Source organism: Rattus rattus, chromosome 3 (assembly GCF_011064425.1).
Source record: "Rattus rattus isolate New Zealand chromosome 3, Rrattus_CSIRO_v1, whole genome shotgun sequence".
Classification (NCBI taxonomy): Eukaryota; Metazoa; Chordata; class Mammalia; order Rodentia; family Muridae; genus Rattus; species Rattus rattus.
The window spans coordinates 29,699,985-29,713,720 of NC_046156.1; the positions used below are offsets into that span (position 1 = coordinate 29,699,985).

The following is a 13,736-nucleotide window of genomic DNA, read 5'->3' on the forward strand; positions in this document are numbered from 1 at the left end:
AAGGTAGAGAGAGACAGGTCGAAAGCTTTCAAGAAAGAGCTTGAAAGCACGAAAGAACAGGCTCGCTGGTGGCCTGCAAATATATCTCACATGGGAGATTTCAGAAGGAGAAATTTCAGTGATGTAACAAGAGACCCACTTCGTGTGCAAGCCATGTTTCTATACGGCAAGGATGCCACCGTTCCACCATGGTCTTCCACTCACGTCCATACCTTGAAGACGTGTGGGCTCCTGGAAGAAGGAAGGCTCATTCCTCAGAACTGCGGCTACTTCTTTGTTTCTAAGAGAAATCTCCTCAGTAGGAATATCTAGCAACCACCCATGCTGTTCCCTTTAATGTTTTCCTCTACTAATCAACAGATAACTGTGGTTGCCTCAGACTAAGAATGGCTGTCGTCAGTGTCACCCGGTACATTTCAGATTACAGAATCCGGCAGTTTCAGAAAAATCCATTCCTTTGGTGTGAGGGGCTTCTGAAGAAATTCAAGTTCTTGACCTACACCCCCCACCACGTACACTCCCACCCCACACACCCATGCACATCCCCACCCCCCAACACACACACCATATACACCATCCCATGCAAAATTGCAGCAAACAAGAGCTTTGACAGATTAGTGAGGTAACACGTGAAATTTATAAGCATCATAATCTGTAGCTTAATCCTTAATTCAAAACAATCACTACTGAATGATACAGTTGTAAGTTCACGTAATCTCCTTTAGAAAAGGCAGGCTACTTCCGCCCAGTTGGGATGCCCCAAGGTGCTGTTCATGATTCGGCGAGAGATACAGAGCACCTTTCGAGGCACGCTGCCTCATATCAGTACAGAACTCGTGTCTTTGCCCAAACTGAAAAGTTTAAGTCGTGACAAAAGATTCCTGGAAGAACATTCATCTATTAAGAGTAGATATCTGTGGGTAATGAGATTTAAGACGGTATATGTGCTTTTCTTTTTCCTGATTAATTTTTGTTTGTTTTCATGAACAAGGACTACTTCTAAAACTAGAAATTAAATTTTCAAAAGCTACCATATAATTACAAAAGCAGAGCTGCTGTGACGACTGGACAGTGCTCCTGGTGATAGGTCAGCAAAGGCTGTGAACCTGTCATCTACCTGCAAAACACGGAGAGCCTATAGCCAGAAGCTATTCTCTGTGAAGAAACAACCCTGCTGTGTGGGGGTTTGTGCATATCCAAGTCTACAGCAGGAGAACAACCTGCGGGTCAGCGCTCATCACAAGACAGCAACCTGTTCTCAGGGGTGCTTGTGCTGGGGCCTGTGTGCGGACGGCAGAGCAGAAGTCCTCCTGTGTTCTCTTCAGTAAACCCCTCCTATAACAGCTGGGAAACCACGAACATATCCTACCACAAGACCAAACTGCAAATTTACTTAATTAATCTAATAACTACTTCCTTGGAAACACTCAACAATTCTTTTGTTTCTAGATTCCATGGGTTGTATCCCCTTTTAGAAAGAAATGTAAAACGGTTGTTAGTAAGTCACCTTCCTTAATCTCCTTTACTCATTTTAGAAAAGGAATATTTAACACCTACGTGGGCTCTGGTGGGGGTGGGGGGAGCAAGTTATTCTTCAGACAAGACGTTGGTGTGTTTAGTTATGAAAAAGTTAGCAGATGTCTTCCTGCAGGCAGATATCCAGAAGTGGGGGTGCTGACTAAACAGAGGGGTTAATGTATCAATGGCAGTGGGTTCTTTGGCTAGGCTGTGTTGGGCATTTATACTTATCATCTGCTGTTTACATCACACAGATACTTCATCTCTGTCTGCACAGATGTTAGGCATCAGTCTGTGACTTAACATCTGACACACCCCATATGTGTCAGGTAACACGGCTCCTGTGTTCTTCTCCCTCACCTTGACTGTCCGATGCTCCAGGAATGGACTGACAAAAATCTGATTCAACGAAGGAAACTTTTCTACATTCAACCTTCAAAAAAGGACAAGTATATCTGCTTTGTTCTGAATAAGAACAAAGAAAGTTTAAATTTCGCAAACACTATGTCCACTGAAACCAGGCTCTCATTACTAAAATTTGGCTTTTTTTTAAAACCCCAGTAAATAGTAGGTATTTTTAATAACTAAAACATGTCTCCAAAATATGTCCTCACAGCATCATTTTCTAGTTCCTCTTCACACACTTTTATAAATATTTAAATCAATGATATACAGATGTTATTGTTAATGAATAAACTTTGAACGTACATTATTGAGCAATATTTATTTTTAAACACAACTCTATAGCTTACTTTGTTATTCCAACCATATTACATACTTCAGGTTACGGGAAAGATGAATTCACTTTAGATTACTGGTTTGATTAAAAATGGCCCCCAGGGGTCCATAAACAGTGGCACAATTCAGGTGTGTCCTTGATGGGAAGGTGTGCATTGTTGGAGGTGTACCACTGGGCGGGGGCTTTGAGGTTTCAGATACTCAAGCCAGGCCCAGTGCCTCTCTTCCGGCTGCCTGCTGGTCTGTCTGCAGGACGCTCAGCTACCTCCCTAGCTGTAAGCCAGCTCCAATTAAATGTTTTCCTTTATAAGAGTTGCCATGGCCATGGCAATAGAAACCCTAACTAAGATACTTGTAAAGGTAACATTCTTATAGAAAATGTGGTCAAATATTAAACATGAATATAGTAAGCCAACTTATGACCCGCAGGGTTCAAGGGAGTCAAGTCAGGCAAAGTGCAGGCCGGGGACAGCACTATGGGATGAATTATACAGAGCGAAGTATTTCCTCATAGGGTGCGTTAGAGGGGGAGGGAGGGGAAGAGAAGGCAGGGAAATCTGGAGGGTTAATGAAAACACGCAGACCTCATTTTGGTCCAGGTTTTTATAAACAAACTATAAAAAGGAAGCTGTAAGTCAAATAGAAAAATTCAAAGATTTAACAAAGATGTTAATTTAGGCGAGGAAATAGCCCTGCTCTTTTAGCTCTCACAGAATTGCTTCGGCCCGTATTATTTCCAAATTTGGGGATAAGAGGAGAGTTAGGTATAGAGAAGAAAGGAAACCCACCGAAAGCTGAGTATGTGTTAAGCAGGGTGCTGGGTGCATGGGACATCGCTGTACTTTAATCTGTTTATGTGTCACAGAACAGCAAAGGGAAAGGATTTGGGAGAATACTGGAAAAAAAAAACAATTTTTCAAAAAATCCTCTTAGAATATAGAGGACCTCCCTCCCCCCCGGGTCCAATTTCAAAATTCTGTAAGTAGAACGTGCTTGGTTATAGGGAAGTAACAAAATACAGAGAAACACAAATGGAAATGCTACTCTTGTGGTTTCTTAGAGACTCACGACCTGACAGGAAAAGAACTGGCAGTCTTCAGCAACAGACCCAAGCTCATGCTCTTCAAATCCCAGGCCTCCCCAAATCCAGCGAAATAAAAAGTGGATCCCACAGTGATAAGCAGTTGGGGTTCCCACGTAGCCAGCCAGCATCGCGGAATGTGCGACTGCTGGAGCTCCATGGGAAAATCCTCTTCCCGAGTGACTCTAACGAGCTTTAGGTGACTAATGAGGCTTTTAATGACACCATCCATCTTTCCTTACTTAGTGCTAGAAAAGTTATCCTATCATTCCAAAAAACATAAAGACAGTTGTAAAAGGTGACAGAGACGTGCTTTGTCTTGGATCCCCCATCCCCCCATCCTGCCCCCACCGGCCCTTCTCCTCAACTGAGTCACAAACTTTGATGGCTTTGAAAAGCAAATCACGGAACAGGACAAGTGACTTTGATAGCTCTGCTGGTGAATTCTGGCACGGGCCTGGATTCCAGCTGTGTGCTAATCAGACTGCGATGGCTGACATCATCAAATATTAAAAAAACAAAGGAATGTGTCTGCCTGCGGGTTGACAGAAGTCCTTGGAGAGGCTAGGCATCACAGCGTCTGTGTTGGGTTCTGCCAGGCACACTGGAGAAACCGGTTGTAAGCCATGCGAGCACAGGGGAGCATGGGGGATGAGAGTGGGCGGGGCTTTGGGGGACGCAGAGCGACGACGCTCTCTGGTGTAGTGATGTCTATACGCGCACACCCAGTGCCATCTTTAGATTAAGTACTCGTAACAGCTCACCCATGACCCCGAGTCCTGATCTCCAATGGACTTCACAACTTACTTGTGTCTTTTGGGATTTTATATTCATATTTGGGCAACTGGAATTACCGAATGGCAACTTCCATAGCAAAAGAAACCGCCCAAGACTTCACCCAAAAGAAGACGGAGCACACCAGAGTCAATGTGACCAGAACAAAGCCATTTCTCTGCATGTGACTTTATGTTCACAGTGAATTAAAAAAAAAAAAAAAAACAAAAACCGATCAGCTGCAAGGGTTGCTTCCTCTTGGCAGACCCGAGTGTCCTGAGGGAATGAAAGCAACCTACCTGAAGACCGCAAGAGTCAGCGACCAGAGCACGAGCGGCTTCCGCAGTTCAAACTTGGCCCGCTTGTTCATCAGATGCCGACCACCAAATATAAAGGCAGCGTACAGCGCAGAAAACAGGAAAGATTTCTTCCTATGGAGAAAAAGACGGACACAAACCCTGTGAGACAACAGTCCTGAAATACCTCTCTCAACAGCTTGCCTGTCTTTACCAACGGCATTTTCTTGAGTACATGCCCCACTTCAATGGAAAAACCAGTCTCCTTGGAGACATGGCCTGTTGGCAGACTCCTCCTGCGGTTGCCAGCAGGACTCAGGGAACACCGCTCAGGGTAGACAGATGTTCTTTTCAGGCTCCAAAATCAAAAGTTTCAACATAGCACCAAAGGACAAAGAGTGACCATTTCACTGAAGGAATTGTCTTTATTCTTTTTAGATAAATGAATCTAAGAGTAGAGTCATGGTTTTGGTAGAAGGCGAGTATTAACTTGTGATATTACCATTAATAAAAATGCATAACTGTCAGACACCTCACACACACCGCACACACCCCTCAATTTAAGCATGTCTCTGACATAACCATGGGCAGCACCACTGGTTCTCTTCAGGTGAGTTGTACAATGTACTCTTTACCCACCTGACTAAGGATCCTGGACTGATCAGATTAAAACCAGCTTGAGGGACACAAAAAATCACATGCAAGTATGTATAAAAAAAAAATCACATTTGAACAACTAGTATAAAAGAGCAGCTGTAACGAAAAATCAAAATGCTAGGTTCAATATTAGATACACATGGAGATGTATTTAGGAATGAGATAACGTACCTTACAGTTGTTTTAAAACACCCCAGGAAACAAACAAAAGGTAGACACAAAGGAGGATGGAGACTGGGTTCATTATCTCTACCCCCTTCTCTCTTACTTACAAACACACAGAAACCTCTTTACCCACCGAAACGTAAAAATATTTCACAGTTTATAATATTCCAGGGCTGGAGAGAGGGCTCAGTGGTTAGAGCACTGACTGCTCTTCCAGAGGTCCTGAGTTCAAATCCCAGCAACCACATGGTGGCTCTCGACCACCTGTAGTGAGATCTGATGCCCTCTTCTGGTGTCTGAAGCCAGCTATAGTGTACTTATATAGAATAAATAAAATAAAATCTTTTAAAAAACCATTCCATAGTAAATAGTTTAAATGGATGATTAGATTGGAAAATAAATGTGTAAACATTTGGAGCCTATGTAAGGACATCATAGGAGGGTGGTCATTGTTGGAGTTCCATCACAGCGCGGCAGAAGTTCAATTTTTGGTGGGGGCTGTTAGATAGGTCAGCAAGGTACCAGGACCCCCAAGTTCCCACTAACTACTGATTTGTTACCATACAGTTTCGTGATGCCGTGCAGAGGAAGAGTGAGACAATGAGGGGGTTGGGATGGGGACTTCAGGAGCCTGGCAAATAGTTTAAAGCACACTTAGAGATAGAAACCCATCTCTTAGAATGGGTATTCCCAAGGCAACTAGACTGAGAGGAAAATGGTGGAATAAACCGCAAGTTATAGCATGGAAACCAAAATATGCTAGAGAGCGGAGCACGTAAAATGCTTCATAAATTAGCCCTCTGATTGTTGGCGTTTACTATTTACTCAGGAGACGGCGCCCCTTACGTACACCTACTTGCTGAGCCGCACCTTGTGAACCTGATTCCGGGAATCAACCAAATGTAACCCAACCACACGGCAAGTGCCAGCCGAGAAGACAGTCCTGGCACAAAGGCTCTGACCGAACACATGATGACAATCTCATGCTATCAAAGCTATTTTTAAACAGGGCAAACAACGGCACATTGATACCAGAGGGTCCTCAGTAGACACTGAACAGATAGGAAGTTGGGGACACTGAAAGAAAAAAAAATGTATTTCCCCGGCAGTGTATTTTAAAACGTCTGAAGAAAAAACTATTCAGAAATAGATCATGGCACATTTTCCTCCTCTGACAAATATTTTTCCCTCAAACACGAAGTGAAAAAAATTAAGGCAATTTTATGGAAAGAAATAACCAGGCTGTTATTCAAGAGGTTACTCTCGTCCGTAAAACATACACATGACTGTATTTTTTGGCTCTAAAATCTCCCAGGGGTGTGGTATTAGATCACATAGAATGAGTCTCTGCTGTTTCTACACGCATTTGAAGATACATAAAACATGTAAAGCTCACACATAAGCAATGACTTTCTAAAGGAAAAGGAGAAGTGGAACCCTGCTGTTAATGCAGGCAATGGCATCGGTAGACAGCATGTTCTTTTCTTCTAAATTAGAAAGGTAAAAAGGGTTAACAAGTTACCGCACGACGCCTTTATTTACCTAGGAATTCTCTTGTGTGGACACCGCACTGAAAGGCCCTATCTCCCAATCCTAATGACCTCACCTTCTGCTAAAGTACTACATCCATTTTAGAGAAAAAGGAAAGTTTAGAGCTGAAGTAGCCCTGAGGCTTGCCCGTTCTTCTCAGTGAACTTCAGCTGAAACGGGGGTTGGATCTCCACATGCTGACTCCTAGGTAAGAAGGGCTCCTTGAGTGACCACTGAATAACTGAGCAGAACAGTTTTATGGGGAAAGCCCCAAGGCACACACCATCAATGCTCCAACTGCTGAATCCCCCAGATCTGTCAAACGTTCATCCACATCCTCCCAGTTTCCTTGAGAATGCTCAATACATTCCCTGAGGATGACTTTTCATTTTTTTTAAAAAAAAGATGTATTTTCATTCGACGTGTCTGAGTGCTTGCTTGCATACATGCATGTGCACCCCATGCACGCCTGCTGTCTGAAGGGGCCAGAGCAGGCCACGGAATCCCCTGGAACAGGAGTTACAGAGAATTGGGAGCAGTCAAGTGGGTATTCAGAACTGAACCTGGATCCTCTGCAAGAGCAGCGAGGGCTTTCAATCGCTGAGTCATTTCTCCCAGCCCTCAGCATTATTTTTCAGCCACAAGCCCTGGTTTCGGATGCATGGATTGAATCTCTTGTAATCATGTGACCACCATAATCTTGTAATCAATAAAATGATGTCATATCATTCTAAGTCAGCCAGAGGAAAATGTACTTCCAGGACCAAAGAGAACATTCCTTTAAAAACCTTCCATAATTTCAGGCCTGTTAGCAACCCTAACATCTAAATAGAGAAGGGAAGATCAGGAGCTTCAGCTGTTTAACAAGTTTGAAGCCAGCCTTAGCTGTGGGAGACCATTTATCTGAGGAAATTATCAGTCAACAGCTAGGACCTCCAAGGGAAACAGACCATGGCCCAGAATGGAGAATTATAAGGAAACTTACAAGTAGAGTCTAGGGAGAGGCCATGCCCCTCTTCCACAGCGGAGGGAGTAAGAAGGGTCTTGGTATTAGTAGCTCACAGTCACTGTATACACTGGTCAAGACCACTCTAAGCAGTCGTGGTTAATACCAAAATGGTCGGGAGTCAGAGACAGACTGTTGCGGGCTCTGTGTGAGTCCCAGACAGTCAGCGATGAGGAGGCCATCGGCTTAAGAGCCACAGCACCTCCAGGCATCTTCTACTTTGGTGAAATGCAAGTCATGCTTTGGATGAGTGTGAGTTAAATGGGGTTTTTTCCATAAAGAACAAAATCATGGCACTTGCAAGGAGAATGAATTAAACTGGGTGTCTTAATAACAAGTAATAAAGAAGCAGATTCAGAAAGACGAGTGGAGAGTGCTCCCTCTCACATGTGAAAGTCGGATGAAAGAAGAAAGCAAGGAGGGAGGAGGGGGGGAAGAGGATGAGGGAGGAGGAGAGGGAAGGATGAAGGAGGAGGGGGAGGAGGAGGATGAGGAGGAGGGGAGGAGGACGGGGATGAGGAGGGGAAGAGGATGAGGAGGGGGAGGAGGGGGAGGAGGAGGAGAAGAGGGGATGAGGAGGGGAAGGATGAGGAGGACGAAGCTTGACAGCAGATAGGAGACTATCTGGTGAGTGGCCAGCAGGAGGAAGGAGGGTGATGGAAGGGATGTGATTCAAAGTACATTACCTGTGTGTGTGAAAACACAGAGTAAAAAGCTTAAGACTCCCTCGGTAGGAGAGCCACCCGCTGAAGTATTAACACATGCTTCAAAAGGTATAACTACTTTCCCACTGTGTGGAAGGTTCGGCAATCTGGGCCACTCAACTGGCTGGGAATAGGTCTTCCAGCCCGTACCTCTGTGGTAAAGGTTCAACTGAAGTCAGGTTGAGCGAGTCAGGCTCAAGTCAGGTGACCGGTGGCTGGCCTACTATTATTTAGGGCGGATTAATGCCCTGAAACTTCAATAGGAATCCAACAATTCTCCATTTTCCTGTAGGCATCCAGGGATGGGAAGAATGGGGTTACTACAATGCTTGATTATCAGATATTAGTAATTTCTAGGTAGCGCAGAGTTACTCTGCTTAATAAACCTTAATGTTCATCATACCACACAGCCCTTACTCACGGGAATTTAATAAGTACTCTCCGGGTGGTGAAACCAGTTGATACTAGGCACCGAACCAAATAAGAGTTAGGCAAACAAAACAAAACAAAACAAAACAAAAAAAATCTCTAGCGTGGGGCCTGAGAAGACAAGTCAACAGGTGAGGCTATGAGTTCAAGTCTCCAGCAGCCATGTAAAAAGCCTCTCATGGTCATGTGTGCCTGGAACACCAGCCCTGCTGGGCTCAGAAAGGAGATCTCAAGAGCTCTCTGGTTAGTCAGTCTACTGGGAAACGTCTGGTCCAGTGAGAAACAATTCTCAGGAACAAAACCAAAAATCAACCAAATAGCAGAGCCACAAGAAATAATATGGAGAACGACACAAAACAGCACTCTCTTCTGGCCTCTGCAGTGGGGACACGGGCACTGGCACGCATGCACACATGTGGGCGTAACATGTGCACACACCCCTAATGTGTATGGCTGTGTCGGGCCTGGGTTTTTATTTCTTTTAACATGCAGAAACTTTTTGTCCCTTATCCTTCCGTCATCAATAGTGAAAATGAACAATAATGAAATTAGTCTGTAACTAGTAATGATCAGTGTCTATAACTAGTAATGATCAGTGTCTATAACTAGTAATGATCAGTGTCTATAACTAGCAATGATCAGTGTCCATAACTAGCAATGATCAGTGTCTATAACTAGTAAAGATCAGTGTCTGTAACTAGTAATGATCAGTGTCTATAACTAGTAATAATCAGTGTCTATAACTAGTAATAATCAGTGTCTATAACTAGTCATGATCGGTGTCTATAACTAGCAATGATCAGTGTCTATAACTAGTAATAATCAGTGTCTATAACTAGTAATGATCAGTGTCTATAACTAGTAATAAGTGTCCATAACTAGTAATAATCAGTGCCTATAACTAGCAATGATCAGTGTCTATAACTAGTAATGATCAGTGTCTATAACTAGTAATAGTGTCTATAACTAGTAATGATCCATGTCTATAACTAGTAGTCGTCAGTTAAGCAGCTGCTTACAGATTGGGGTTTCCCTACAACACTACTTTATCCCTAATCACTCCTGGAGGATTAGGCTCACCAGAATAATGGAACACCTTGCATAAATCCAAACGCATTTTAAAAAAGACCTCGTGCGATGCCTCTGAAACCAGTACTTAGCCTGCACCTCAGTGTTCACACTGAAAATCTGACAGCTACAGGGCCCTCCTCCAAGAGTTCTTTCATTGATGTTCCAATGAAAGAACTTCTGATGTGGGTGGTATTTCGACACAGGATAAGGACTAATGAGAGGCGGTCTGAGCGCCTTCCTTGGTCTCTTATGTTGTGCCTAAATGGCTTGTTTATGGCTGCCATGCCTGTCCAAAGTATGAAGAAAAAAAATCTGTGGAAGTGAAAACCAATGTCAGAGGAGAATAGAGGAGAGACCTCTGCACCTCCCAGTTCAGTTGATATAAAAAAAAGGGTCTACACTGGCTGGGCATTGTGGGGCATGCATCTAATCCCAGCTCTTAGGAAGCAGAGACAGGAGGATATCCGTGAGTTCAAGGCCAGCCTGGTCTATAGAGTGAGTTCCAGGATGGCCAGGACTCTTGTCTCAAAGAGGTAAAGTTAAATCAAACCAAAACAGAAAGACAGGGTTTACACTACAAGGGAATCCAAGATGTCTCCAGTTCAGATGCTGGCTTGTGCTTTGGTGCAGGATCCTGTAAAGCAAAGTGGACAGCACTTGGCTTTGGTTGTCAAGGTGTTTCGGATTAGGTAAAAGATAAAAACGATGTTTTCTTGAGATAAGTTCTCAGGTTGTACTCTTGATGTTCCAGTGATGGGTGAATTCTGTCACGTTTTGGCAAATTCTAAGATTTCTAAAACAATTTCTTTTCCTATGAAAGGGATCAGAATTTCCTCAGTAGTTTTGTTAAGTGTTTTAATATGCTTTGAAACCCTGAAAAATAAAGTTTGTGAATAAACAGAAATATATCTGGGATTAATAGAGGCTTTGAGATGAGAAGGCGAAGCTGGTGAACTAACGAAAAGGGCGGTGTTCTTGTCGTTCGGTTTTGACCCGAGAACCTCAGGAATGTGTGATCTCTGAGCTACTTTGGGTGCAAACGTCTCTCTCTCACTCAGCCCCCTTCCCCAGGTGCTAATTTGGAGATCACAGGTTTTCCTTATGTATTTCTTTAAGGTGAGAAAACCATGGTTTTGGAATTCAGTTTTTCTCTTTTAAAGTAGGCCAAAGCATAATTACATTCAGTGAAACTAACATCACCACAGGCATCTTCCCACTAAGGTCTAGACCTCGTAGGCGCAGACCTGGCACAAGGCTGCCCATGTCGGCAAACAATGCTTCCTATTCACCACATTTTAAAGAAGGAAAACGGGGTGCCTGGTTATTCCTGGAAACAGGACCAGAGGGGGAGAGTGTGCAATCAGATATAACAGTCCTCAGTCAAAATCGAAGCAGGAGGTTCGAGTACCAGCATCCTGGTAAAAAGCCAGTCACAGGGGTGCATCCAAGGACGTGAAGCTCTCTGGCTAGCCAAACTAGCCTATGTGGTGAACTCTAGGCTAGTGAGAGACCATGACTCAAAAAAAAAAGGTGGTCAGCTCCTGTACAATGATTCCTGAGGTTGACCTCTATCCTGCACAGGTACGCATGCACAGGAATTTGCGCACGCCTGTACACACACCTCCAACAAACCAATAAAATTAGACCAATCAACCAAATAAACTACTCCAAATCCAGCATCACTCATCTTTCCTTTGTGGATTAATAAGCCTCCAAGATACTATTTTAGAGTAAAATTTAAAAGTCCGCTTCCTTGACAGGAGTGGCAACTTATAGGCCTTTAGTCCTAGTGTGTGGGAGGCAGAGGCAGGTGGATCTCTGTGAGGTGACATAGTTGGGGCCTGAGAAATGGCCCACCAGTTAAGAGACCTTATTGCTCTTGTAGAAACCTGGGCTCAGTTTCCAGCATGCCTTATAAACCCCTGTAACTCCAGCTCCAGCAGATCTGACAACTGTCCTAACCGCACATACACACACCTAGGTGTACGAACATACACATAAAAAAGTAATACATTTAAAAGAACGAACTAGATTTGCTGGAGAGCTAGAGACCACAACTGGACGTGCACCACAAGCTACAAAGTAAAGTTAAGGATGGGAACCGTGTTTCCATAGTGACCTCTAGTTGAGTGAATACACCCATCACTGACTTTTCCCTTGATTAAAAACTCCGGAGGAAAAGGGAGACGCCGTGAGAAAACACAGCAAATGCTATTTCTAGGGCGGAGAGGAAACGGCTCTACAGCCATGACGATGATTATCTCACAGTGGGAAATTAAGCTTGGGCGAAAAAGTAGCCATGCGTTTGAAGCTAACAAACTGAAAAATGACTTAAGCATTGTTTTTAACCAGAGATTGTGGCCCATTAAACCAGGAAAGGAATACGGATTTGATTTCTCTTGAAAATAATGGCAAAGTTTTTAGTCAGATATCCATATTGCTCCTTCAAAATCCGAACGCACATCCCCACAATGGAAACCATTACTGTGCGCAAGTAACACAAAGTAACAAAATGTGGAAAAAAAATTCCTAACAACAGACATCTTCACTCTCAATAGTAATTAAAAGCCTTTGACTCTTACGCTTAAAAGCAAACGAAATCTGAAAGCGCACTCCTTCGGCAACATAGTTGGATTGTATTAGCTTCAAAGAATGAGACAAGAGTTTTTAATATTATGGTATGGAGGTTACAAGTTTGAACTAAGCCTCTTGTGGCTAAAGTCAAGGGGGTCAAAATGGCTGCTTCCTCCTGGTGGCTCCATACAGAGGCTGTTTTCCCACCCTTCACAACACAGAGGCCCTGGGCTTTTGTTACCTCACCTTCATCTTCCAAGCATACTGTCCCCCAAGCCCCACTGGTGTGTCCATGTCAACTTCTCTGACTCTTGTCCTTTGGCTCCCTTTCCAGGGCTCTTGCAATTACTACGGGCCTATGAGATCATCTATGACCACAGCCAAGAAAGGTGTTCCGATCTCAAGGACCCACGAGGTTTGACTGGCTCCATTTATTCCTTATCCATCTCCCCATCTCAAGTCTCTTAACCTCTGCACAACTGCAGAGTCTCTGACGGAAAGTAAAGGGAAGCAGTCACAGGGATGCAGGGCTAACCCACGCACACCTCTGAGGAGCTCTTACTCAGTTTGCCACAGAGCCCCTTGAGTTCACCTACAGACTTCTCCATTAACACCAAGGACAATAGGAGGTGATACTTTTTGTCCCTAGGAAGACATGTGATGACATTATACATCTTCAGTTAAGTGGAAGGTGGTGCCCAGCTCCTAGTATGTGGATGGGGGCTTGGCGGGGTGACACTGAGTTTCAGCCATCCACCGCAGAACGTGACCCAACACCAAGTCTCAATGGTGCTGAGATGGGGAGGCTCTGGATAAGCAAAAAAAAAAAACAAAAAAACAAAACACCTAAGAAAGATACTAAGAGAAATTAGAAAGCTTAAAGACATCTTGCTGAACTCAGAAACAGCCTCACAAATATGCTTACTGCCGGGATGGTATAGCCTGATGCTCTGCCGGGATGGTACAGCCTGATGCTCTGCTGGGATGGTACAGCCTGATGCTCTGCTGGGATGGTACAGCCTGATGCTCTGCCGGGATGGTACAGCCTGATGCTCTGCCGGGATGGTACAGCCTGATGCGGGATGGTACAGCCTGCTCTGCCGGGATGGTACAGCCTGATGCTGGGCTAGGATGGTACAGCCTGATGCTGGGCTAGGATGGTACAGCCTGATGCTCGGCTGGGATGGTACAGC

The 13,736-nt window shown here is 44.1% G+C and overlaps 1 protein-coding gene across 1 annotated transcript in view; it reads right to left on the minus strand.

The window, feature by feature from the left end:
* The window catches only part of Elovl6 (ELOVL fatty acid elongase 6), a 111,326-nt gene that overhangs the window by 28,058 nt on the left and 69,532 nt on the right, over positions 1 to 13,736 (minus strand). The window contains exon 3 of the mRNA XM_032897344.1: positions 4,411 to 4,542. Coding sequence (XP_032753235.1) covers positions 4,411 to 4,542 — 132 coding nt within the window. The remainder of the gene's footprint in view (positions 1 to 4,410; positions 4,543 to 13,736) is intronic.